Source organism: Girardinichthys multiradiatus, chromosome 5, assembly GCF_021462225.1.
Source record: "Girardinichthys multiradiatus isolate DD_20200921_A chromosome 5, DD_fGirMul_XY1, whole genome shotgun sequence".
In the NCBI taxonomy this organism is placed as follows: Eukaryota; Metazoa; Chordata; class Actinopteri; order Cyprinodontiformes; family Goodeidae; genus Girardinichthys; species Girardinichthys multiradiatus.
In genome coordinates, this window is record NC_061798.1 from 49,429,616 (window position 1) to 49,455,423 (window position 25,808).

At 42.3% G+C, this 25,808-nt stretch overlaps 1 protein-coding gene across 3 annotated transcripts in view; it reads right to left on the bottom strand.

Moving 5' to 3' along the window:
• The window catches only part of neurl1aa (neuralized E3 ubiquitin protein ligase 1Aa), a 116,785-nt gene that overhangs the window by 12,860 nt on the left and 78,117 nt on the right, over positions 1-25,808 (bottom strand). For all 3 annotated transcript variants that reach the window (XM_047365760.1, XM_047365762.1, XM_047365761.1), the window contains exon 4: positions 3,191-3,913. In XM_047365760.1, the coding sequence (XP_047221716.1) occupies positions 3,191-3,913 (723 nt within the window). The remainder of the gene's footprint in view (positions 1-3,190; positions 3,914-25,808) is intronic.

The window sequence follows — 25,808 nt, forward strand, 5'->3', positions numbered from 1 at the left end:
ACAAAAGATAAACACAAACAACAAACAACCACAAAACCAATAATGGCCTTTCTGGTTGTGCTTCTTTTTGGTTCTAAGCATTTTTTTAACCAAATGTTTATCATGGTTTTAAAGAGGGTTTCCATTCATATCTTCCCAGTGTTGCATTGTGTTCTGACTGATTTGGTGCCAAACTGAATGCTGGATCTTACTGCTGATCAAATTGATGGTTATTGATTTCATCCACCCAGTCTATTACTATGTCCAAAGCACGGCAACATGAATTTCTGATCTTATCAGAGAGGTCCATTACTACTTTCACTGCTATATCTTTCCATCTGGAAGAGCTTGGGCCCCCTGGTTCACATCCCTCACTCCAACTGATTCAGCTCAACCCTAGGCTGAACCGCTCAGAGCGAATCAGCAGATAAGGAGCTAGAACAGCTTCCTAATTTGAAGCAGCTGAAAGGTGAAGATGAGTCACACTTCACTGGGAATTCCAAAGATGGGAGATGATAAGGAGACATGCCTCACATCTTTCATTGTTCTGTGGTTCCTGTTGTGCTGCGCTACCAAGGCTTTTTGTTTTTAGCAAACCACTATTAGAAACACACACAGGGAGACCAGGTGGTCAGCTGAGCTCCAGCCAAACACTAATTTAGCCGTAAATTATCACAGAGTGTACTCGCTAAACCTTTGGACCTGATTGCAAAAACAACAAAAAGAGAAATTAATGTGAGCACAGCCAACAATGAGAGAGAGTCAGGGCGACAATAAAGTCCATAAAGGCTGACTGTCTGCTGTTCTGGCATTTACTGAATTGATCTCTGTCAACAGGGTGCAGCTTTACTGAGGTTCGCCGTTACTTATCGACAGGCTTGTCTGTTGCTTTGTTGTCAGCTGATGTGTGTGTGTGTGTGTGTGTCGGGGGGGGGGGTTATACCCAGATATGAGGGTGAACACAGTGGACACACACACAGGTCTGCACTAAAGGAGCTCAATGTGAGAAGTAACAATAGAAAATGTTATGATAAATTCTAAAGGGAAGCTCAAAAGTAATACGTACACCAACTGTACATTTTAAATCAAAGTAAATTATTTTCTCTTTGCACTTAAGTATTAAAGGACAGTATTTACAGACCTCTGAGTTCTTGTTACGGCCGACATATTTGCTGCAATTATACCGGATCAATATTGGCAGCCACAATATTTTAATGTAAGAAAAGAGAGATTGAACGTTTTCACAGTGTGTTCCTATCTTGCCATGTATGTCGGCTTATGAATGAACTTGCTGTGTATACTGTGTGTGCATAGAGATGCTCTGAGGGTTCCCTAGAAATTTAAAAAAGAAAACTAAACAGGAATAATCGGGAGGCAGGTTGCAGTGAAGGAGTCGTTCAGTCAGTTGGAGCCAACCCAAGCAAAACATCAGTGAGTAAATCATTAGTGCCAACACAGCATCTGCCTGGCTTTGCATGAGATTATGTAATGTTATTTGGTCATTATTGTGACGTTTAGGTATCACTGGCATCAATGTTGTAGCGGTGGTGCACATGTGGTGCATCTATCAGTTTCTGACACATTCAAACAATACATGGGTGACTGGTTCAGCTGGTCGTCCATTTGTGTGTGCTACAGTTTGAAATGAGAAGGACTATAAGTCGTACCAAAACGAATCTTGAACTGTGTGCAGAAGAACCCTCTGGTGGACAAACATGTTAACTTCAGTGTACATGTGCCAGGTTAAAAAGCTTAAATATAATCAGAGGTTATGAGAAACTTTCCAAAAACCTTCCAGGAACAAAATCTACCATGTGTGACATCATTACACACTAAGCTGAACATCTCTAAGAGAAGTCACTGAAATTAAACTGATTGCATAAAAACCTGTCGTCAATGTTAAAATGCCAGCAGGTGAAGTCCAACATTGTGAAACCTGTATAAGCTTCATATGGTGTTTAAATGTAAAGTTTGGGTGAGTTATGGAGCTTCAAAGTGGCACCCTGAACATACATTTATATACTAATTAAAAGGACACAATGGGCCTACCCTGTTGCTCTGAACCTTTTCAAGCTCTGCTTCCTTTTCCGCTGCCTTCACTGGAGGAAAGCAGGACGTAATTTTAGTTCCCCAGCAGTCAAACACTTGAGACACTTCTGCAAGTTTTGTTGCTGTTTGAGGTACCTTTAAAGTTTCACGCTTCATGACTCATCCTACGCTACTGATAATTAGAGCATTTGGCAAATCATTTTGACTCTGATATAATGTTGCAGACTTGGATGCGTTTATCTTGCTGACACTCATGAAGTAGGCCGGTTGCACAGGAGTCCTCAGACCCTCCTCATCATAGTTAGAATCATTTGGAAAACATAACCCCTAAAATATCTAAGCCAACCTCGCTACCTTTTTTCCATTTCTTTCCACCTCTGCTCACATCCTGTTTTTCCAGGTCAGGATAGATCACTACTCTTCTCTGAATGTACTCACATCCTTTCCTCCTCAAGAGGTGCTGTAAATATTGTGGCAAATAAACAGAGTGCGCTCATTCACTTTTGACCTCTGAGTTCCTCAGCTGGCGCGCTGTCGGAGCATTCTTCACTTAACAGAAATCCATTTTAACCTGTGGGGTAAGTAAATTAATTAAGGATGGAGGTCTCATCACCACAGCGCTGGGCTAAATGACGATCAATGTATTGATCTTTGAGCTCCTGATGTCCCACAGCTATAAGGATGGTTATTTCTCACATCAATTATAGCTCCAAAGTGGGATTATCCACAGAGGAAGTCTGGAATAAAAGATACAAACTGGAATTTTCTCCAGTTAGTGAGACATGGCAGGCTGATAAAGATGAGTGCAAGTCTCTCTACTGTTTCAAGGATTATATATAGTTTGGACTTCTGTTTTATCTTTCATATGTTTCCTTAGCAATAGGATGTTGTATTCCTTTTTATCTTGTTATATGTTTCTACCTTTTGGCACAGTATTTTTGCACTTGTTACTAAAGCTAGAGAGATTTACCAACATGTAGATAAAACATCTGTGCCTGCATCTAATGCATCAAAAGGTTTAAAGAGGAGTTTCCATGAGTCAAAACCATTACATAAGTAATGTGATCTAATAAGAATGGTCTTTGTATTAGATTAATTTACTCCTCATTTACTTGTAAACTGACCTGAACCTCTGACATCAGTTTGTGCTTCCAAGACTCACCCAGAATCCTCAGCTGCGTCACAGCTCCATGCAGGCCAAAGAACATCCAGAGAGGGCGGGAGTTATCCACACACACCTGCATCCCCACGTTGGTCCCGTTGTGGCTGAGGATGACCTCCCCTTCCTGGTTGACCAGGAAGCCGAGGATGTCGCTGCTTTGCAGAGGAGTTGGCACACGGCAGACGGCCCAGAACTCCTTCCTGTCCACCAGAGCCTCAGGGTTGTACGGCAGGTCACTGGGGCGCAGCACCGCTGGATCACAGGACGTCACGCCGTAAGACAGTGAGCCCGAGCGTGCCGGGCTGGACTTGGTGACCTTGATGAAGACTGTCTCTCCAGTGCGCAGGGGCCGGTTGGTGAAGACCAGTGTCCGTTCCTCCCGGGCGTGCTCAGACCGTGCCACTGTCTGCTCATCGAGCGTCTTGATGTGTGCGCCACGCAGCTGGTGGAAGTGCAGGTCGCTCTCCAGGGCAGATGGCAGCAGAGATGACTGCTGTGAGTTTAGGGAGTTCTGGGGGATGGGGCAGGTAGAGGAGGAGGATGCCGCGGCTAGGTGGAGGGTGTGGCGGTGAGAGTGGGTGGGGCCTCGGTCCTCCTGCTGCAGGTTAAGATCGCACAGACTGACTGAGAGGCGAGAGTCGTCGACCTCACGCCGCAGGGAGGAGGAGCGCACTGTGGTGAAGGACCGTGGGCGCAGACAGTCAGGAGGAACGATCTCACTGTCTGGAGGAGAAGAGAACAAGAAAAACATGAAACAGCATGACAGAGAGAAGCAGTTAAAAGTGCTCTTATTGCCTTTTATTTTGATTAGCAGATTGCCTGAGGCTTGCAGCACTCATGTTTGCTGTCAGCTGAATCACAGCAGTGCACAGAGAGGCTGAATGTAGAAACACACTGGCACCAATACTCTTTTCATTCCAGATGCATGAGTTATATGCAAACATATTCATACATTTTGTCACGTAACAACCACAAAAAGAGTAGTGAGTAACTGTGAAGTGGAAAGAAAATAATACAAGTGTTTTAAATCTTTTACAGGTGAGGTGTCCTTTGTTTTAAGCCCCTGAGTAAATACTTTGTAGAACCATCACTGCCATTAAAGCTTTTTTATGGTGTCTATATCAGTTTTGCACATCTAGTGACAAAAATGCCCATTCCACTTTGCAAAATAGCTCAAGCTCAGTCATCTTGAATACAGAGCTTCTGTGAGCATCGGTTATCAAGTCAAGCCACAGATTTAGGTCTAGACTTTGACTAGGCCTATCAAAACACAGGGATATGCTTTTATGTAACCTATTTCATTGTGGCTCTGCCTGTATGTTAAGACTTGTTGTCCTGCAGGAAGGTGAACTTTCAACCCAGTCTCAATGCTTTTACAGCCTCTAATGGTTTTCTTCCAGCAATGTCTTGTATTTAGCCCCATTCATCATTCTATTAACTCTGACCACCTTCCGTCTACCTGCTGAAGGACATCATCCTCACAGAAAGATGCTGCCACCAACATGTTTCATGGTGGGTTAAATTTTGGTCTCATTTGAGCAGAGCAACCATTTCACATGTCTGCTGCGTCTGCTACATGTCTTGTGGCAAACTGCAGAGGGGAGTTTTGAAGACAGCTGGTTGCACTGGATTATATTTAGGGGGTTCAGAGTAAGACGGGCTGAATACGAATGCATAAACTATTTTTGTTTTTTTTTATGTGAAGAAATCCTCCTGCTGCTTATGATGTACTGCACTACTTCGAAGTTTGTGTTTGTAATGGTCAAAATGTGGCAGGTATGACTTGGAGACACTGTTTCTGTGAAAAATTCCGACAGTTTGCCTAAAGACAAAAACTAAATTTTTCAAAGTCCGGTTGTCTCCGTGCCTACCGCTTCCTTTTTCCACCTCTAGGGGCCGCGGAGCTGGAGGACTGAAGGTGTGACAGGTGTTCTTCATTGACTCATCAATTCAGAGGACTATATGAGGGCAGCTCACCTGCACTTCTGCGCCTGAGTGTTTTTGCCCTTCGTGGTAGTACTCCCTGGCCATCTACCTTGTATCTTGTGATTGTTTTATGAGGATTTTTACTAACAGTCTGTTTACCTTGTCTTAGGCACCTCAGCCTTGCTCCTTGTTGGAGATCTCAAGAAAACGTCTGATCACAGTCTGGACTCTGGATTCATTCCATGCAGCGAGTAGCCTTGGATACCTCTCTATCTGGTTAAGCGAGCCCTGTCCACCCTCCTATGGTTCCTCCTGGATCATCAAGAAGCCCCAACGGAATCAGCACCACCTCACTGTCCCAGACTTGCAACCATCTCCCCCCATCTCCCCCCTGGCGGATCCCCACCACCCAAATAGTAAGCCTAACCACAGAATTAGCAAGTCTGTATCCCGATCTGAACTCACCTTGTTGTTTTCCCTTCCAGTCGGACGGCCTTCCTGGAAACTTCGCTACTTGTACATTTCACAAATTGTTAATAAATTCTTTAAACGTTTCTCTGTTTGAGTGTTCTCTACATGTGGGTCAAATCGGCCTTAAAAACGATGACAAAATTAAAACTTCAGTTTCTGAACTGAATACTTTTATGCTAGTACAAATATGCTGCAAGCCATAACTGGACAATAAAGTATGTATATAAAGTATTCTTGCTTATCTTTAACCTAAAATGATTTAAAGTCTCAGATACATCCAAACAAATTAAATTTCTTCACTTCCTATCCCAGGATCTCACTGCCGAGAGCCATTTATAACCAGTATGCCAGTATTTTGTGTGGGTCTAATTTGTGTCTGATAAGCTGCCTAGAGGTTGCTTACAGTTTCTAGATGTAGCTGCTTTAAATAACACGCCTTTAATAACCTCCCCTGAGCCTGCTGGGTGGTAAAATTAGCCTGCCATCCTGACTGAGTGGTCTGTAAGAGTTTGGGTGGGATAAGATTATCAAGGCCAGCCTGATATCTGTATTTGCAGGATTCAGAGTCAGGGCAACAAGGATTCAGCAGAAAAACACAAAATCACAAAAACACTGAGACAACTGGTCGCTGTAGGAAGTGTGGCACAGGATAAACAGTTAAAGTAAAGCAGGGAAGGGTGAAGGGGGATGAGGAGGGGTTGCAGAAACAGCCACTGATCATCTCTGCAGAGCCTCTCCAGACCGGGTCAGGTCAGAGCCTCTCTATCTGACCAGGACCTGAGTGGCCTGACTCCAGATAAACCTCTTAGCTTCATTGCATAGCCCGCAGGATGGTTTGTAAACTGTAGCAGTTTGAACAGAACAGGAAGCCACTTATGATGCTGTCCTGCAGCTGTTTGAGACACAAACCAAAACCAGACTGAAAGAAACAGCTTCCTGAAAGAACATCTGTTCAACAACTGTAATCTGCGGTTTCTGGAAATAGTTGGTAACTAGATGTTGTTGCTGTATGTAGTGACTAATTATTCCTAAATATTTGACATTATATGCGTTGGTCTTTCATTCCTTACCTTTCTGAAGAAAGAACTTTGGCGTAAATTATCTAAATCTTACGTTAAGTTAATAAAAGTAGCTGTTTGCCGCTCTGAAGCATATGTGTTTTCACAATACCAAGGTGGGAAGACATCAGAAGCAGTTGTTGCCGTCCATCAATCTGGTAAACTATTTAAACTCAATCCTTCTACAGTAGGAACTAGTATTCATAATAGGAGACATTTTAGACAGCTGCTATGCTAATTTTGCTGCAATTGCTCATCATGAGCAAGCGTTGGGCAACAGCGGAAAGAAACAACTTCCTTTTAAATTGCAGAAACCTCCAACAGAACCTGAGCCAGGCTTAGTAAAGTCAGCCATCTGCCACAATTATTGTAAATTTAAATTTTTCCTTATTTGCCTCAAAACCAAAACAAGATTTGTGCCTCATAATCTAAAGTGACCCAAAAAAGATAAACAACGCTTAACATCAGACCAGAAATGTTGACTTTAGGATGAGTTTTGTTTTCTGACATAATTCTTTCAAACTGTTTATTTTCAGATCAACTCATCAGCGTTGACTCTGTATGTGGCTGATGACATAAAGAATAAATCATTTCATATTTAGTCTTGCTCAAATATTTTGGCTTTTTCACTTTTGGTTTGTTGTTACTACAGAAAAGACTGATGGGTAATGTAGTACATAACAATCTGCAGTACGTCAGAATAATATGAGAACTTTCAGAGTTTCCAAGACAGAAAAATAAAAGACAACTGAATGCTAAATGTTATTACATGTCGCCACCTTAACTAGAACCATGTCTAAATATTCAGCTCATGTCGATCCCTCAGTTCTCTCCAAAAGGTGGTGACTTATATCCAGGGTAAAGCTTTAAATGTGTAAAATTGAGCTGGAGTTGACAGCATTCTCCTCTGTGTTTTATCCTCGGATTTTTATGCACCGTGGCTGTAATTCTGATGAAATCCTGTTTGCTGAAGAGATTAGACGGCTGCAATGCTCCATCAAAGTCATGTTGGTCGCCATTAAATGTTGGGCTGCACAACCCAGCTAACCCAGAGCTGCAAACTCTGTGATTAATTTTTGATGGAACCCAGGCCTTTTAATTGTGTTAACAGATTACTCCGAGAGGCTTTAATTGGAGAGGACGGTACCTTTGGTGCACAGGGTAGCTCCCAGAGACTGCTAATCAACCATTAAACACCTCTCTGCTCTGAAGTGAGCAGCCAATAACACTCCCAGAGGCAAGCAGAACATTACTGGGTTGAATTTCATGTATTTCCTCTACTGTCAAGCAACCTCTAGTTCATATTAGATGAAAACTTGATCAAGTTCTACCTGCAAACATAATGCTTGACAAAAACAGTCCTGCCCCTTACACAATTTGTCCCTATAAAACCACAAACCTCAATGTTTGTATTGACCCCCCCTTAACTCCGATACAAGTTGTCTTCTTGTGTTTGATTTAATCTCAGTATAAAGACAGCAGAGGTTTATTATATACCATTAGTAAACAAACAGCATCATGAAGACCAAGAAACGCAGCAGGCAGTGGCAAGGCCACTGCTGCAAAAAAGCCATAGTCCAGCTCGAGGTTTACCACAAGCTATGTAGGGAACACAGCAAACACATGGAAGAAGGTGCTCTGGTCAGACAAGACCAAAATTGAACGATTTTGGTGATGCATGGTGGTGGCGGCATCATGCTACCTACAGCACGATTTTTATGGAGTTTAAACGAAAATTCAACATGGAAGACTCACCACCCCGTCTCGTCCAATCACTCCTCAACGGCAGGTCTTCACTCCTCTTGAGCCAATCATCTCCCAGGGCATCACTTTTAAAGACCTTCTGCATGGAAAACACCGCTCTTCGGCTGAGCTTCGACGATCAGCTGTGACATGTCCGACTAGTTTCTGGCGACTTGGCGGTTCCTCGTACTGTTTGTGACGAATCCCGCCCTCCTTCCTCCTCCTCCGCTTGTAGGAGTGTTTGACTGGCCTCCTGCCTAATGGCCCCTTTTCCCCTCATCTCAGCTCCGGGCATGTGGAAAGCGCCTTAAGAACTCCTCCAATCCATCTACTAAGTGTTGCTGAAGTCGCCCTGCCTTCTCCGATCTCGTCTCTCAAACCAATCTTCCCGCTCCCCAGGCTCCGACGTCTTCTTCTACTCCGTCGTCACGTCAGCAGACTCCATTCAGTTTTGCACGGACGCAGCTTCGTCCGTGGGTTTTGGGGGATTTCTTCAGGGTCCATGGTTCGCTGCCATCTGGCCACTTTCTTTCCCCAATCCGAACCATCAACCATTATGAGATGATCTCCATCTCTATTGCATGCTGCACCTGGGGCAATTAATGGAAGGAACGCATAGCTGCTTTATGCAACAATGCAGCCGTAGTCGAAATAAATAAAGGCCGCTCTTCTTCTAAGTCAATCATGCCAGATACCACCTTGAAGACCTGCTACTCCACTAAATTCATCCCTCATTCCTCTATTCTAGTCAGCTAATAATTATTGTAATTCAGGCTTGGCTCCCTCCGCTCAAGTCTGATTCCTTCGCTTAGCAAACTTTTTAGAACTTTTGCATCGCTCATAATACTCCTCTTTACCCCGTTTGCATTCCTACCTTCTTAGCTTTTATTACTTATTGCTTCGATGTCCGGCATCTCAAACTCCCTTACTTTAAGAGTTTATTAGCCGGCATAAACTTCTCTTCTAAGGGCCACTTTTTGAACCCATTCCAAGCCTTTTCTCAAATCATTCCATTAAACTTTTACTCTAAGGTCTATAAAATCATAACATTCCTAAGCCAGATCCGAGGAGACTTATCACTCCTCCCATCTTAAAAGTTCTTCTCCTAGTGCTCCGTTCAGGCCCTTCTTCATCTCACTTAAAATTTCTTCTTTCTAGCGCCTGGCTTTTAGCTTTTATAGCTTCCTTAGAGTAGGGGAATTTACTACACCATCAAGCTCATCCAATTCTGCTAGAGTCCTAACTACTCCTCATCCAAAGTTCTATCCCGATTATTTTAAATTTATGTTAAACATTCTAAAAGAAAGGTCCTTGCTTTTATCTTCATTGCTCATTTTAACGGTCCATCCTGCCCTTTTCATGTCATGCTAAATTCGCCATCAAACGGCACAAACTCATTTCGAATCGGGGCGGTCACTTCAGCTGCCTCATCAGGAGTTTCGATTTCTTCACTCAAACAACTCGGCCGCTGGTCTCCTCAGCGTTCTCTTCGTATGTCTGCCTTGACCTCCAATGTGTCTTATACACTCAATGATTTATCAGTTCTTGGGTAACAACTCTCACAATTACTGGTGGTGGTTGGCCTTATCCAATCCTTTCCTCTAGCTAGATCAATTATTAATCTTCCTTCTCTATTCCTGGTTCTCTTATCTAACCATTTTAAATTTGCATATTTTATTCTCCTATTTATTCATGTACCATGTTTTTAGATAGTTTTATTCTAGTTTTCTCTTTCAGATGCACCTGGATTTCTGCCACTGGCAGGCAATTCCAACCAGCCTCGTCATGCTCCTCATTCAGCCTCTTCAGGCTCATCACTATCTATGCCATTGGCAGGCGTTTCATGCAGCCACCGGGCTCGCACACACCATTGGCAGGCTTACATGCAGCCGTCGGGCTCGCACACACCATTGGCAGGCTTACATGCAGCCGTTGGGCTCGCACACACCATTGGCAGGCTTACATGCAGCCGTCGGCCTCGCACATGCCATTGGCAGACGTTTCATGCAGCCGTCGGGCTCGCACACGCCATTGGCAGGCGTTTCATGCAGCCGTCGGGCTCGCACACGCCGTTGGCTGGCGTTTCATGCAGCCGTCAGGCTCGCACACGCCATTGGCAGGCGTTTCATGCAGCCGTCGGGCTCGCAAACGCCATTGGCAGGCGTTTCATGCAGCCGTCGGGCTCACACATGCCATTGGCAGGCTTACATGCAGCCGTCGGGCTCGCACACACTATTGCCAGGCGTTTCATTCAGCCGTCGGGCTCAATCGCCATTGGCAGGCATTTCATGCAGCCATCGGGCTCTCAAACGCCATTGGCAGGCATTTACAAACATGCCTTGGCAAGCATCTCAATCCTAAGCCTTGTCAGGCATTCATTTAACCACCTTGACACTGTCAGGTGCAGCCCATCTTCACCCGACATGGCATCGGCCATCCACGCATCATCAATCACAACTCAGGGTAAGCCCATTCGAGACTAATCATTATAAAATTTTGGTCTGCATTTTACTCCCCGCTCATCTCAGATAATCAATAACTAATCTCCTTCAGTTTAGCCTCAGCCTGGCCTCGGCCCTTTTGGGGGAAGATGTACTTAATCATAATCCTAAAATGTTTATTCAAACCTACTTCAGCCTCAGCGTTTACGTCTTCCTCAGGGGTACGAGCGCCAAAGAAATAATCTGTCATTAATAAATTCTTTAACCGTCTTCTTGTTGTTTCTCCGTTATGTGAGTCTTTCCAGGTTGAATTGTATTGTAGCCAGAGATACAATAGAATTATTTAGATCAAGGCATGTCCATGTGTTAGAATGGTCTAGTCAAAGTCCAGACCTAAATAAATAAAGGATATCTTCTTTCATTTCACTTTTTTATGTTGATCCTACACTGCAAAATATGTCTATTGCAAGACTTGAAAACAGATGTTTACAGACAAAACTATCGAATCTGTCAGAGCTTATTTTAGAATAATAGGTAAAAACGTATTTATTCTTCTGCTTCACAACTATGCACCACTTTGGTTGGTCAATCACACAAAGTCCTAATAAAGTACAGTAAAGTTTGTGGTTGTAACACAACAAAATGTAGGTTCAGGTTTTAATACTTTTGCAAAGTGCTGTATTACTGATAAATGAGTCATTTATAGAAAGAGAAAAAAAAAACTTAGTGACCTCTGTTGATGAGCAAAAGCTTTCAGTCAACATGCAACTGATTTTTAGCTAGTTTATTTATTTTTTTGTTTATGTCATTTGCATATGTACAGCACTTTGTGGACCTAGGTTTATCTTAAAGTGCTCTATAAATATGGGTGGTATAGTAAGGCATGGCATAAATCCTCCTTCCTTAGAAGATTAGAATGACATCACCAGGAGAAATGATGTGAGTCCTGCAGAGCCTGCCATCACTCTGCTGCCCGTCTCTTCGTCCTAAATTGAATTATGATGGGACCGAGTTAGTCAGAGACCTCCAGGACTCGCAGCAGGGACTGAATGTGCGATGACGACATATCTGATGGAGAGATGAATCCTCTGATGAGGGCGCTGGTGCTGCCATTCCCAATCCTGGATTTATGTTGAAAAGAGCTGGCAGAACTCTACGAAGAGCCACAAATTGTCTCCCTGTCCTTTCTGCATGTCAGCGTTGCTTTAAGTCAAACTTAGGTTGTGTGAACACAAACCAAACGAAGCCTTGATGAGTCTCTTATTTCTCAAAAGATTCTATGAGGTTTTATGTCGCCTTTTTACATATTTTCCTTTATTCTTTTTCCTCTTTGGTTTTTCAAATGGATGTCATTTCAAACCCCGTTTATCTGTCTGAGACTGGGGAACACTTTGCTTTATGAGCAAAGTGTTCCCCAGCTCAGAAAGGGGGCTGCAGAACATTTGCTCTGCACTAAAAAGGAATTTGTTGGTGCACACAGTGTGCACATGTATGACCTCACCAGCTGCTGCCCACTAATTGTTGGTGCACCTGCCTTTTTAGCCGATACAATCCCTTTGGTCCTATTGGTCCCTTTCAAATTTAAACACTTGCAGGTGCTCAATCTCATTCGCCAGGGACACAGTCTCTAGGAGCTACTTAAAAGCTCTGTGTGCTCATTCAACATGCAACTCAGCTTTAAACCCCAACAAAGCAGAGGGAGCCAGTTTGTTTTTTTCTGCTTCTCCTGTGAGCATTTCATGATTACAGTAATTAGGCACCTGTTGGGTTAATCCGCAGCAAATACATGGACAAGAGGGATTTTTGGGTGGAGCAGCATGTCTATTTTGGCCAGTAGAGGCTCTGGCTCATACTCTAAATGTTTTTGATTGGGGAATAGCAGTGAAGCAGTTTAGTTAATGCTGGATGGAGGGAGAGGCTGGCTGGCTTTAGTGGCTTTGCGAGCCTGAGCAGACGGAACGTGCCAGGGGTTTGAGCCAGTGTTTGAGACTGGCTGGGGGTTTGGGGGAGGGTTAACTCTCTCTCACGCTCACAGTCTATCTCACAGGGTTTATCTTTATCCAACTCTGGAGGGTTTCATCTGATGTCTGCAGAGAAAACAGTGATCTAACTGAGATAGGAGGGAAAAGGAGATGACATGAGCAGAGTATGTGTAGCTGCGAAGGGAAGTGTTCGGATGGGATTAGCCGAGGAGGCAGAAGGTAGTGGAGGATATCCGGGGAGCTTTTGCACTGAACGGATAAAGCAGGAGCAGACAGAGAGATGTTGGAAAGGAATAAATGAACTCAGAAGGGTCTTTGTGCTTTGGTCCAATCTAGGGTCCCTGATTGGGCAGGGCAAGCTTTGAACATTGGTTTAAGGAAAAAGCAGCATGCTGCAGAGGCAACTTAGCCCAAACAAAGGGTCCAGTCAAAGACTGGATGAGTCTCAAAAACCCAGGACCCAATCCATTCTCTGGATGTAGCATGAGCATCAAAGTTTAGATACGCCATACAGTGCCTTGCGAAAGTACTCGGCCCCCTTGAAGTGGTCAATCTCTTGCCACATTTCAGGCTTCAAACATAAAGATATAAAATTCTAATTTTTTGTGAAGAATCAACAAGTGGGACACAATCGTGAAGTGGAATTAAATTTATTGGATGTGTCAAACTATTTTAACAAATAAAAACTGAAAAGTGGGGCATACAATATTATTTGGCCCCTTTACTTTCAGTGCAGCAAACTCACTCCAGAAGTTCAGTGAGGATCTCTGAATGATCCAATGTTGTCCCAAATGACTGATGATGATAAATAGAATCCACCTGTGTGTAATCAAGTCTCCGTATAAATGCACCTGCTCTGTGATAGTCTCAGGGTTCTGTTCAAAGCGCAGAGAACATCCCAAGGAGCACTGTGCAAGCAATCATATTGAAATGGAAGAAGTATCAGACCACTGCAAATCTACCAAGACCCGGCCGTCCCTCTAAACTCTCATCTCGAACAAGGAGAAGACTGATCAGAGATGCAGCCAAGAGGCCCATGATCACTCTGGATGAACTGCAGAGATCTACAGCTGAGGTGGGAGAGTCTGTCCATAGGACAACAATCAGTCGTACACTGCACAAATCTGGCCTTTATGGAAGAGTGGCAAGAAGAAAGCCATTTCTCAAAGATATCCATAAAAAGTCTCGTTTAAAGTTTGCCACAAGCCACCTGGGAGACACAGCAAACATGTGGAAGAAGGTGCTCTGGTCAGATGAAACCAAAATCCAACTGTTTGGCCACAATGCAAAACGATATGTTTTTGTGTAAAAGCAACACAGCTCATCACCCTGAACACACCATCCCCACTGTCAAACATGGTGGTGGCAGCATCATGGTTTGGGCCTGCTTTTCGTCAGCAGGGACAGGGAAGATGGTCAAAATTGATGGGAAGATGGATGGGGCCAAATACAGGACCATTCTGGAAGACAACCTGTTGGAGTCTGCAAGAGACCTGAGACTGGGACAGAGATTTATCTTCCAACAAGACAATGATCCAAAACATAAAGCCAAATCTACAATGGAATGGTTCACAAATAAATGTATCCAGGTGTTGGAATGGCCTAGTCAAAGTCCAGATCTGAATCCAATCGAGAATCTGTGGAAAGAGCTGAAGACTGCTGTTCATGAACACTCTCCATCCAACCTAACTGAGCTCCAGCGGTTTAGCAAGGAAGAATGGGCATGAATTTCAGTTTCTCAATGTGCAAGACTGATAGAGACATACCCCAAGAGACTTGCAGCTGTAATTGCAGCAAAGGGTGGCGCTACAAAGTATTAACGCAAGGGGGCCGAATAATATTGCACGCCCCATTTTTCAGTTTTTTATTTGTTAAAAATGTTTGACACATCCAATAAATTTCATTCCACTTCACGATTGTGTCCCACTTGTTGATTCTTCACAAAAAAGTTGAATTTTAAATCTTTATGTTTGAAGCCTGAAATGTGGCAAGAGGTTGAAAAGTTCAGAACTAATAACACCTGACCCTCTTTCTGATTAGTTCAGCTAATATTTATTTGAAAACTTGGCGGCAACAAGCAATCTCCAGTTTATTTAGAACCGAAAAAAAGAAGTACACCAAGACAGTGACGTCACAGCAAGTAACGCACCTTGTCCTAATACAATAAGACACTGTGAAGTTCTCCCACTTAGTCCCTACACACACACTATCCAAAAGGCTAAAACAAAAGCAAGATACAACAGGAACTGCTCCATGTTTGCTTAAGTTAATTAAACATTGCTGACATGTTGTGCATGCTGTGCAGATTTATAAAAATCGCATTTCTTGGTTTTTACAGATTTATATTCCGAAGAAAGCTACCATGACACACCTCTCTCTCTCTATACACTGATGATCCAGTTATAAAACGTTTTAATCATTTTAAATCTAATTTTAGATCTTTAACCATCCGGAACAACTGCTAAAAATCAATTTCTTTTTGGGGATTATCAAAGTTCCTGCTGTCTAATTTTAGAATATAATTTATGTACCAGCATGCTGTTTGCCACCCTCTCTCATGAGATGTGTCACAAAAAAAATTATTTACACCCTGTTTGTGATTCCTAATGGGTTTTGGTCAGTGTCTAATATAGGACGGGATAACTTTGTGGTGTTGAAGCATCCAGCAGGATTCCCTCTATAGATGCTTCTCAGGATCGTCCCTTTGGGATCGCTTCTTTTGATCACAAAGAAATTTAGAGAAACAGGAAACAGTTTGTAGTTCTTCATCAGTTGCCGTGGTTACTCAAATACAACTACAGTCATTTAAAGTAATTTAAAACTGATTCCAAATGCCAAATAATACAAATTCTGATGGGTCATCTATGTTTGACCTTTCCAAACATAAGTCCTTCAGTGGTCAAGAAACACAAACTGTTAAATTTGTTTTGTCTGATGTGTTGGGGTTTCTACAACTTTACATTTCCTGAAAACGTTCCCTCAAAAAACGCCACATTTTCATCTTTGTGTGTTTTTATTGGAGGGCCCGTTTGAAGCATGCTGCCGTTAAGTGGGAGAATAATTCTTGCCAAGTCAAACACTCAGCTTGTATTAATCAAATATGGGAATCATGGCTGCTTTCTCCACTCCGACCTGGATTTCTGTCATTCCACATGACTGGATGTCAGCAGTCTAAGAGGACTTTATGAAGGACAAGGATGGTTTAAGCGACTTTAACTTAAAACTAAAATTTGAGATATTTTTAAAACAGACCAGAAACTTGTCATTAGACATGCACAAAGTTTCTCGATGTAATTAGTTTTTGTATTCTGTTTAGTAAAATAATCCTTTTTACTCCAGTCCACTGCTTATATCAAGCCATTTACTGCATTAATGTCTGAATAAGCAATCAGAATCAGAATCAGCTTTATTGCCAAGTTTGTACAGACAAGCAAGAAATTTGACTCCGGTACACTTTGCTCTGAGTTAGGATGTTTTATTTTATTTTATTTATTTATTTTTTTTGGACCCTAGACCTGTATAAGTCCTGGATGTAGGGAAGACAAGCTCTGATGATTCTCTCTGCAGACCCGATTGCTCGTTGCAGTCTGGACCTGTCCTATTTTGTGGATGAGCCAAACCACACTGAGATGGACGAAGACAGGATACACTGAATGATGACATTGTAGAAGATGACCAGCAGCTCCCATTGAAGGTTGTACTTCTTGAGTTGCCTTAGGAAGTACAGTCTTTGCTGGGCCTTCTTCTGAACATTGTCTATGTGTGAGAACCATCTCGGGTTTTGAGAAATGGTGGTTCCTAGGAACCGGAAGTAGTCCACAGATACGACTATGCGGCCGATTGATAAAACTTCCACCTCTCTTCTCAAGGACAATGGCGCTTCTATCGGTGTTGACAGTCTAATTCTTGCAAACACACTCAGACTTATATATATTCGCACCCTCAAGATTCCACCGTACTCTTGCTGAATCTTTACTTATGTGTGTGTTGCTTACCCCTGTTGAGGTTATTTTGTACTTTTTCAGACTCTATTCTGCTAAGAATAGAGTCTGAAATATGATTTTTTTCCTCCTATCTTACTTTACCTAAATGTGTGATTTCATTACTTTTCAAAGATTTTCAGATTTCTCAGAAGGATTACCAGCAAAAGCCAAATATTATTAGTATTTGAAAATTTGGACCACAACTGCCTCATACCAGCAACCTCAAGGATTAATATTATCATTTTTCTTCTAACAGAGGATGACTCCTTACCACATAGGACTTAATGATCTAATTACCTCTATTAGAAAGATTGGATTAGACCAGCTCTTACCAGTAAACTCCCAAGGGTAATTAATGTCATTTGATTTGCTTTTCTGTGTTTGATTTTCTGTATAATTATAAATGTTTTTCCTCATGTAGAGCGCTTTGAGTGCCTTGTTCCTGTAAATAAATTTGACTTGACACAGCAGACAGTGTTGTTGAGGATGGTGACGGGTTATGTGGGGGTGGTGTTCCTCTAAAGTCCACCATCATCTCCACAATTTTGAGTGGTTCTGACCACATCAGTGGACCAGCCGATCCACCTTCTGTATGTATGCAAACTCATCACTCTCCTGGATCAGACCAATTACAGTGGTATCATCTGCAAACTTCAGGAGTTTCACAGACGAGTCTGCTGAGGTGCAGTCATTTGTGTCGAGGGAGAAGAGGAGTGGGGAGAGAACACACCCCTGGGGGACGCCGGTGCTGATGGTTTTTGTGTGGGAGAAGAGGCTCCCCAGCCTCACCTGCTGCTGCCAGTCCTTCAGGAAGCTGGTGATCCACTGACAGGTGGAGGCCAGGACTTTAAGCTGGATGAGCTTCTGGTGGAGGATGTCCGGGTTGATAGTGTTGAAGGCCGAGCTGAAGTCCACAAACAGGATCCTGATGTACATCCCTGGGTGGTCGAGGTGTAGCAGGATGAAGCATAGTCCCAAGTTGACTGCATCATCTGCTGACCTGTTATCCTACTAAGCAAATTGCAGGGGGTCCGGCAGGATGCCTGTGATGTCCTTCAGGTGCTTCAACAACAGTTGCTCAAAACATTTCATGACCACAGAATTCAGGGCGACGGGCCTGTAGTCATTTAATCCTGTGATGGTGGGTTTCTTGGGTATTGGGATGATAGTGGAGCAGGAGGGAACCTCACACAGCTCCAAACTTGTAGAAGATCTGAGTGAAGATGGGTGCCAGTTTGTTGGCGTAGGCTCTTAAGAATGATGGGAAGACATTATCAGGTACTGAGGCCTTCTTTGTTTTCAGGTGAAGGAAAAATCCTATTTACATTTTCTTCTAAGATCCTACTTGCAGACGGCGGTCTGAAGGTAGGGGGGTGGTTGGTGTATGGAAATAATTTGTGAATGAATGGGATGTGGAGGAGATGGGTTGAGGTGTGAACTGCTGCTTTTCATACCAATCAAGGCAAAACCAAACTAAACTCTTCACTGAAACAACCTATAAGCCTTAAAATGAACTGCACTCTCACATATAAAATAAATTACTTCAATATGTCTAATATTTAAATATTTTTTAAAATCCTGCATATTATAACATTTTAAACTGAGAAGATAATAATATCTGTATACTGATGTAAAATACCTTGAGACAAAAACCATACATTTGGTGCTAGCCTGTTAGGGAAGCCATAGATATATTTTTATGTGGTTTTCCTGAGATAACTGGAACGTTTTCTTAGTATTACCTTATTTCTGAGCTTTGTTTGCACTTCTATATATCCTTCTGTTGCTATATATATTGACAAATATCATATTTTCATATTTCTGTTTTCCCGATAACAATAATATAACAACACTTTGTTGTGAACCCCAAAACCTCAAACTAATGTTTAATTTCAAACAAATGTTTAGATTTTGCAATAAACCTTCAGCAGATTATCTCTGATGAGTGACTGACCTTTTAAGTGGTCAGAATAAATGTTAAATGACTTTCTTGTAATTAGCACTGGGCAATAAAACAACTTCAATAAACTATCAATAAAACGATAAAATTCAATAAGACATGTGGCCTAACATGCGATATGTAGGGCCACCATTATTTAACCATTTTTACAAGATGGAGAGGAGATGCAAACAGAGGGGTGAACTTTATTTGCATTATTTTCTACTTGTACTGAAATGTATTTGCACTTTTAAACAGTTCTGCTGGGATTTGTAAATCAATATATTGCTAGTCGAGAAAGTTTAATTAATAATCCGTAAATTCCTGCCAATCTTAAGGGAATTCAGTGTTTAGTTTCTGAAAATCTTGGAAAATAAATCTCATCAGTTACCATTGTTTATTACTTATTTTACTTCTTCACAATTTCTGCGATTTTTAGATTTTTGCAAACAAAAATAGGAGAAGGGGTTAATGAGAGCAGCTTTATCATGGGTTTCACAATGTTATTTTTTAGTGACGAGAGAAGAAAACTAAATAAAGAGCAGATTACAAATGAAGCAAGACTGTTGAATCAACATGAAAATCTACTAATTCTATCAAAGGTGACATCCTTTATCATCGTGCAGTCACATCGTAGATAAAGCAGTTATCAGATCCTTCAGAGACAGTAAAGGTTTTATAGTTTCTGGCTGATTTCTTCTGTCAGTCTTGTAGAGCGACAGTGGCTTTCAGGTGGCTTAATGATATGTTATTTTCCTGTCAGGAGCCACCACAAAATCAAATCCATCCCTGAGGAAAAGCTCTGCAGCAGCTCTTTGATGTTTCCACCAAATGACTGAACATCAGTGTTCCTGATAAGTGACAGAGATTGCCTCTCCTCCCAGACCATGTTTTCGTATGAACTAAACTAACTGCTCCAGCTTCGTTGTGGTGACAGCTGGATTAGACCTGCTCCCACCCGGAGTGGTCCATTGGAGAGGTACTTGCAGCCTCGAGGCTTTCCAATCAGCCTTCATCCCATCGTCCTCTAGGACAGACCCACGCGGAGGCCGCCCTTCTTGATTAAAGCTCCGCTGTGACTGACTCACACAATCCGAGTCCTGCAGGCTTCACAACAGCTGGAATTACTCAGTTGCTCAACCTCGCTCCCTGGGTCGGGCAAAGTCCTGCTGTGTGCACAAGTGTGTGACTGTGAGAGTGACAGCTAACCCAGGGAACACGATATATTAAACGACCTTTGTGGCTTGTTGGATTTCAGGCCTGTGGGGACAGCTTCAGTCAGTCCAAAACACTCTGCTGCCAACATCCACAATCCCTGATTCGCTCCATTTAAGGCAAAGTATAATCAATCACCAGGTACCCAAGGCGACTTAGACATTCCCATACCTGACACCTTTAAAAGCATGGCTATATATTGCAAAGATTCTAAACTGGTCACAGCAAAGCAGGATCCAGGAAAAACAAATACACTGCATACCTCTCCTAACTCTCAGAGGGGAACTTGTAACTCCTGCCACCAAGCTTGTAGAGGTGTGAAAGAACTAAATCAAATCAGCTCCTCCCACCTACCCTTTGATGAGCTCCTGTCATATATAATAAATCCCTCTGATGGTTCCTGAGAAGTTTCTGCTCCTGCTTCAGTCTTTCGACATCAAACACATTAGAAATTTTGCCCGGAGTGTTTCATCGCTCACCTGTTTTCCTGTATTGACCTCAGAACAGCCTCAGTAAGGAGAACAGGTAATGAATCATCAAAGAAACATCGGATCACAATCACAAGTGGAAATTATATCCTGGTACCTTCACCATTATTATCAGATTTTGATCATAAATATTAATCAGTTCACATAAGTTAATGTTAGTCTCTGAGCTTCAGCATCTGAATACCTTCATCTTAGTGGTTGTGGGCATGAAGGGCACCTAGAGTCCATGCGACTGGCCAAATATGTCATTAGTGTGCAGAAACTGAATATGTGGCAATAGGAATATACATCAATCAGGCATAACATTATGACCACTGACAGGTAAAGCGAATAACAATAAATATTTATCCACTTGTTAGTTTGTGGGATGTGTTAGGCAGCAAGTGAACATTCTGTCCATTAGGTTCATGTGTTAGAAGCAGAAAATCTGCAAGCCATGCTAGCTGTGGTCTCTTTAAGCAGGATAATGCTCCTTGTCAAAAAGAAAAAATGGTTCAGGAATAGTGTGAGGAGCACAACAACTTGACCTCCAAGCCAAGAGGTGTTGGCTTGACCTCTAAATTCCCTGGATCTCAATCCAGTCTGGCATCAGAGAGATGTCCTATCCTTGGAGGCCCCACTTCACAATTCACATGACTTAAATTGATTTGCTGCCAACATCTTGGTCCTGGATACCACAGCACACCTTCAGGGTTCTAGAGAAGTCAAATCTTTATGGGTCAGGGTTGCTTTGGCAGCAAACAAGAGACCTACACACTAATAGGCATGTGGTCATAATATTATGCCTGATCAGTGTAATAGCATATATGCAGCAGTCCTGTGAGACGTTGATAAGAAGTCTGCTGATTGTAATTTTTAAATTTGGAGTTTCATACCATCAGACCCATTTCAGCACTCATCCAGTGCCAGTACTTGCTCTGGCAACACTAGCACCAGGTTCAGAACCAAACACTAGTTTGGATCTTAGCTCCACCTCTGTGCCAGAGGAAAGAACATCTTACAGCAGCTGTAAGATGTTCTTTCCTCTGGCACAGAGGTGGAGCTAAGATCCAAACCAGTGTTTGGTGCTGAACATCTTCCGCAGCTGGAGGCAGAGTCAGGGAGTGACTGAAAGTGATTCAAGTCAGATCCACCTTGGAACAACATGTTCCGTGACCATGTTCTCTGATCTTACTGCTACTTATTTTAATATCTCCCATCAAGTACTGAGGGAAGCTCAATGAGGTGCGCTCACAATTACCAGTTTTGGTTCTTTAAGAGGAGTTGGTGTGATAGGACAATTTCAACCTTTGCTGTTTGGGTTACCAGCAGGATGTCATTCCTAGTTATTTTGGTTTGATCAGGGGTCATGTTCCTAAAAAATAACATCTGGTTTATTCAGGGATCAGTGAAGCTTCAGGATATAATATCATATTCAAGTTGGTTGCATCGATTGAGATTTTAGCATTGTGTGATTATTTATCACATTAATCTGTTAATCACTGAACAAAAGAAAACAAACTGGTGTGCCATGGTTAAATTGCTCGGTTACAGGTATGAAATGGGTGGTCAGAACAAGAAAATGGCATTGGTACAATATGGAGGTTTGATTATGCAAACGGACAACCTGACCTCTCTTTTAACATCACCAAGCGGTGTTTATAAATCCAGGTAAGAGAGCGTCTGCTCCTCCAGTTTGTATTGCAATTTTATAACCCTGTCAGATTTTAGAAATGCTGGTTGGTAACGTAAGGAGTGTTTACAAAAACACTTTAAAACCACATTTATAAATCAGACTGGTGATGTTTGCAAGGTCAAACCAACTCCCTACACCATGATAATCCACAGAAACTCAGAAACCTGATAACACCAAACAGAGGCACTGGGGCTGGTGTGATAGGAAACAGTGGAGGTGCATTTTGACATGGGGCCCAGCTTAAGAATTTAAACTGTTTACTGCTTTCTTAAGTGGATGAAAATGTTTTAAAATTAAAGGGCAAAAAAATCTATTTTTCAGTTTTATTATTTCTCTTTATTATTTTGTTCTAAATGCAAACCGAAACGACAAACAAACCCATCGTTCAACGGGAGGAAGACGCTGTAAGTGAAATGGCTGATGGGAACTGGCAGATGAGGCTTTCAGAGGCCCGTGTGTGTTTGAGTGCTCATGTGCTGCATTGTCCTCACTGAATGGAGGCTCAGCTACAACCCAACCGCTAATTTACATAGTTAGAGGGCTGCAGTATAAACAGCACGAGAAACCCAATTTAGCTCTTCAATCTAATTCCATCTTACGTAGTGAGGACTACCTAACGTCTAAGATAGTTTGATGACTATTCTTAGCTACAGCTGGAAAATACTTTTTTTATTAAAATAATTTTTCTTTAGTAAGAAAGAAGCAAAATGGTCCTGAACCTTTAAGATACACAAATAAAGGGAATAAATATGTTTGATTTGCCTTTTATTAAAAAACCTAAGGCAGAGATCAGATCTCCTTAAGTGCTTGAGGAAGAAAAGGGTGAAACTGATGAATATGGCATCAAATGTCAGAGCCTGAGGGCTTTTCCAAGGAAAGGGAAACGTTCATGGAGCGTTACACACAGAAATGTGATGCAAAGAGCTCATGCAGCTCATTTTCCAGTATTACAAAGAGGTTAAGGCTGCTCTAGATGATGTAAGTCTTTGTCAGTTCTTGGTAGCGCTTTGCTGCTCTGCACAGGCCCCTGTTTGTGGGGGCAGATGTCACTTAGATGCCTCCTGAGGAAAAGGAGTCCTTTTTTTCAGCAGACTGCCCGGCATATGGCCTGATTGTAAAATACAGTATAAATAACACAAAAAGGCCTGGTTTTCTTCAGAATTGAATTGTTTCTTCAGTTTTTCTTTCAGGGATTAGACATTGCAGAGGTTTTGGGCAAAATATTTGGGCAGTGCGCTCTTCTGAAAGCAGTTTCTCACAGCCACAGTTGTTAGAAGTATGCTTTTGGGGGAATGTCATCGAAACAAAGGCAAAGATTACGAAGTTATAGTTTAGAAAATAAACATTAAAGAACATATAGCAATATCTTTAGAACTTTTCCTTTGTCAATTGTGTTCAACTTTGTAGCTTGAACAGAAACAAATGCATGCAAGAGCACAAGACACACTGAGAATGCAGATGAAGCTGCCAAAGAGTCATCATGTCATGAATTTAATGCCACATTTGCATTTCATTGCTTATCGCAATGTGATCGCAACATTTGTCAGCTTGAATTTAAATTTATAAAGTGAAGGTTTACATGGTAATTTGTCCAGTGAGGAGGGAGAAGTCAGGATAAATGTGTTCTGAGAGGAGTAGCTTGGAAACCTAACAAACAGGAACCCTACAAAGGAAATTAAAATCGTTTTGTGATGACCTCAGTCTGTTTGAAATTCACCAGTGGCAACTAACTACTAGTAAAAAAGCTGTAATTCCAAAACCTAAAACTGCAGTATTCAGGTAACAAAGCCTACTCCAGTTCTTACCAACATTATTTTTCTGATGTCCACAGGTATGCGTTAGCACATTCCTCACAACAAAATGGATTGTTTTATATTGTCAAGTAATTAATGCTGTGATTGTACGAGTCTTACATTTCTTCACACCATCAGTCTGTTTTACTTGTGAGGGTTAAACTGTACACCTTGTTCTGTGTCACCAATAAGCTGCCAATAATCCCTTCAACATACAACAATAAACAATAAAACAATATGTTATCTGTCTACAGCTTAAGAGAGAAGCAGGCATCAAGATGGTGCCATTATGGATGCAATGTCATGATGCATATATGGTAGTGCGCTCCTGTTTTAGTAGACCCCTATTGGTTCAAAAAGTGTTTTTAAAATTACATGTCTACTTTGAACAACAAATGAAAGACCATTTTTGATTTAGACCTATTCCAGCTCTACAATGATATGCAGTTCCCATAAAAAGTATGTACATATACAGGGGTTGGATAATGAAACTGAAACACCTGGTTTTAGACCACAATAATTTATTAGTATGGTGTAGGGCCTCCTTTTGCGGCCAATACAGCGTCCATTCGTCTTGGGAATTACATATACAAGTCCTGCACAGTGGTCAGAGGGATTTTAAGCCATTCTTCTTGCAGGATAGTGGCCAGGTCACTACGTGATACTGGTGGAGGAAAACGTTTCCTGACTCGCTCCTCCAAAACACCCCAAAGTGGCTCAATAATATTTAGATCTGGTGACTGTGCAGGCCATGGGAGATGTTCAACTTCACTTTCATGTTCATCAAACCAATCTTTCACCAGTCTTGCTGTATGTATTGGTGCATTGTCATCCTGATACACGGCACCGCCTTCAGGATGCAATGTTTGAACCATTGGATGCACATGGTCCTCAAGAATGGTTCGGTAGTCCTTGGCAGTGACGCGCGCCCATCTAGCACAAGTATTGGGCCAAGGGAATGCCATGATATGGCAGCCCAAACCATCACTCTGGGCATGCAACAGTCTGGGTGGTACGCTTCTTTGGGGCTTCTCCACACCGTGACTCTCCTGGATGTGGGGAAAACAGTAAAGGTGGACTCATCAGAGAACAATACATGTTTCACGTTGTCCACAGCCCAAGATTTGCGCTCCTTGCACCATTGAAACCGACATTTGGCATTGGCATGAGTAACCAAAGGATTGGCTATAGCAGCCCGGCCGTGTATATTGACCCTGTGGAGCTCCCGACGGACAGTTCTGGTGGAAACAGGAGAGTTGAGGTGCACATTTAATTCTGCCGTGATTTGGGCAACTGTGGTTTTATGTTTTTTGGATAAAATCCAGGTTAGCACCCAAACATCCCTTTCAGACAGCTTCCTCTTGCGTCCACAGTTAATCCTGTTGGATGTGGTTCCTCCTTCTTGGTGGTATGCTGACATTACCCTGGATACCGTGGCTCTTGATACATCACAAAGACTTGCTGTCTTGGTCACAGATGCGCCAGCAAGACGTGCACCAACAATTTGTCCTCTTTTGAACTCTGGTATGTCACCCATAAACAGAATCAGAATCAGCTTTATTGCCAAGTTCGTATATACAAACAAGGAATTTGATTCCGGTACACTTTGCTCTTTTGTTTTGTTTTTGCATTACAGAATATACATATTTACAATGTACAATATACACATATTGTCATGATTCCAGCCCTTCAGCTCCACCTTGACTGTGCTGATTACTCATTGCCTTCACCTGCACTGGGCTGCTCCTATTTAATCAGCTGCTCGTCACCAGCTCAGTGCGAGATCGTCTGTTGCCTCTGTCACAGCTTTCAAGCCTTGATTCATGTTTCAAGAGAGTTTTTTCTGGTTATCTGATCCTGCCTGTTTTTTGACCACAGATTTCTGCCTAGTCCTTCTGCTGTTC